The sequence below is a fragment of the Lagopus leucura genome, unplaced genomic scaffold (genome assembly GCF_019238085.1).
Source record: "Lagopus leucura isolate 7727_CA_CO unplaced genomic scaffold, USGS_WTPT01 28136-0_obj-0_obj, whole genome shotgun sequence".
NCBI classification, from domain to species: domain Eukaryota; kingdom Metazoa; phylum Chordata; class Aves; order Galliformes; family Phasianidae; genus Lagopus; species Lagopus leucura.
The window spans coordinates 1-2,118 of NW_024969099.1; the positions used below are offsets into that span (position 1 = coordinate 1).

Sequence of the window (2,118 nt, forward strand, 5' to 3'; positions counted from 1 at the left end):
GGGATCCCAGTCGCTTGGCTCCCAGCCCCCTGGGGGTCCCAATCCCGTAAATCTTTGCCATTCAGTCCCCAATCCCTGGGCTCCCGGTCTCTTGGGGCTCCTCATCCCTCGTGTTCCAGCCCCCAGGGGTCCCAATCCCATAAATCCCCATCCTCGGGGTCCCAGCCCCCCAGGGGTCCCGATCCCCTGCTTCGGTCCCAGCTATGGGGCTGTCCTGCCCCAATCCCTTTGGGGGGATCCCAGCCCAACCTCTGTGGGAAGGGAGGGGTCCCAATCCCTGATCCTCAGCCCAGAGCTGGGGGTCCCATCCCATGGGGGCACAGTGGGTGTCTACGGCTCAGACCCACGGCGCTCACCGGCGTGTCGATGTCAACAAGGAACCCATCTCCCACGCTGACCACCCTGTAGTGCTTCAGCAGAGCAGCGCTGCCCGGGGAGGCGACCTCAGCGGGCGTCACCGACCCCCAGCCAAGGAGACCCTGACCCCGGGGACCGACCCCGGGCACAGGAGGGGGGTCGCAGCCCGCTCACCCGCTCAGCACCTGCCGTGTGCTGATGGAGAAGCCTTGGCCGTGCCCGCCGGGCCGCAGCACCACGCTCCCACTGCCCGCGTTGCGCTCCAGCAGCCGCTCGGCCTCAGCACGCGACACGTCGAAGAAGCAGCTGGGCAGGCTGGGGGTGGGCCGGGGTCACCCCGGGGTGCAGTCTGTCACTGCCAGCACCCCCAGCCAACCTGAGCCGCGCTGCGTCACCCCACGCTGTGCCGCCTCGAGGCACAACACGCCGCCCCAGGCTGTGGCAACCTGAGCCATAGTGTCACCCCAAGCCGTGTCACCCCAAGCTATGCCACTCCATGCCATGTCATCCCAATCCATGTCACCCCAAGCCATGCCATGTCACCCCATGCTATGCCATGTCATCCTGAGTCACATCATGCCACCCAAGCCATGCCATGTCAGTCTGAGCCATAGTGTCACCCCATGCCATGTCACCCCAAGCCATGCCACTCCATGCCATGTCATCCCAATCCATGTCACCCCAAGCCATGCCATGTCACCCCATGCTATGCCATGTCATCCTGAGTCACATTGTCACCCCATGCCATGTCAACCTAAGCCATGCCATGTCAGTCTGAGCCATAGTGTCACCCCATGCCATGCCATGTTACCCCAATTCATGTCACCCCAAGCCATGCCATGTCACCCCATGCTATGCCACCCAAGCCATGCCATGTCAATCTGGGCCATAATGCCACCCCAAGCCACGTCATGTCACTCCAAGTCATGCAGTGTCACCCCAACCCATGCCACGTCAACCTGAGCCACATTGTCACCCCAAGCCATGTCACCCAAGCTATGGCATGTCACCCCAAGCCATCTCACGTCACCCTCTTGCCATACCATGTCACCTCAAGTCACAACACGTCACCTCATGTCATGTCCCCCCAAGCCATGTCCTCCCAAGCCATGCCATGTCCATCTGAGCCAGTTTCACCCCAAGTCATGCCACCCCAAGCCATGTCATGTCCCTCCAAGCCATGTAATGTCACCTCAAGCCATGCTGTGCCACTCCGACCCTTGTCACGTCCCCCCAAGCTGTGCCACGTCAACCTGGGCCGGGCTGTGTCACCCCAAGCCATGTCATGTCATCCAAGCCAAGCCATCCCAAGCCATGCCATGTCACCCCACTCCATGTCACCCCACTCCATGCCATCTCAACCTCACGTCCCCTTCCTGACCCCCACTCACGGGGGCACTGCAGTTGTCCCCACACTCCGTTCCCTCCGGCAGTTCTCCCTCTCCTGGCGCAGCGCCTCCGACAGCTGGAAGAGGTGCCCAGGCAGCAGCTCCAGGTCTGTGGGCACCTCCATCTGCATGGAGGGGGGGGAGACACGGTGTGGGGACACTGAGACACAGGGGGGGAGGGGGGGGTTGGCAGGGGTCACTGGCACCCACCAACCTTGGCCATGGTGAGGATGAAGCCGCGCCACATCTCCTGCTCCTGCACGCTGTCTGCCTGCGAGGGACTGGGGGTTGTGAGTCCGACCCCCCCCCCAACCAGAGACTCTGCATCCCCCAGACCCCCAACCCCAATTCCCCTCCCCCCTCACATCTGCAA

The 2,118-nt window shown here is 63.0% G+C and overlaps 1 protein-coding gene across 1 annotated transcript; it reads right to left on the minus strand.

Annotated features, from left to right (window-relative positions):
- Window positions 1–6: 6 nt before the first annotated feature.
- On the minus strand, window positions 7–2,034 carry LOC122194007 (signal-transducing adaptor protein 2-like). The gene is made up of 4 exons (XM_042894917.1): window positions 1,960–2,034; window positions 1,749–1,870; window positions 532–672; window positions 7–426 (listed from the first exon to the last, which is right to left on the minus strand). The coding sequence occupies exons 1-4, from the start codon at window positions 1,990–1,992 to the stop codon at window positions 285–287; spliced, it is 438 nt and encodes a 145-aa protein (XP_042750851.1). The 5' UTR covers window positions 1,993–2,034; the 3' UTR covers window positions 7–284.
- Window positions 2,035–2,118: the final 84 nt, after the last annotated feature.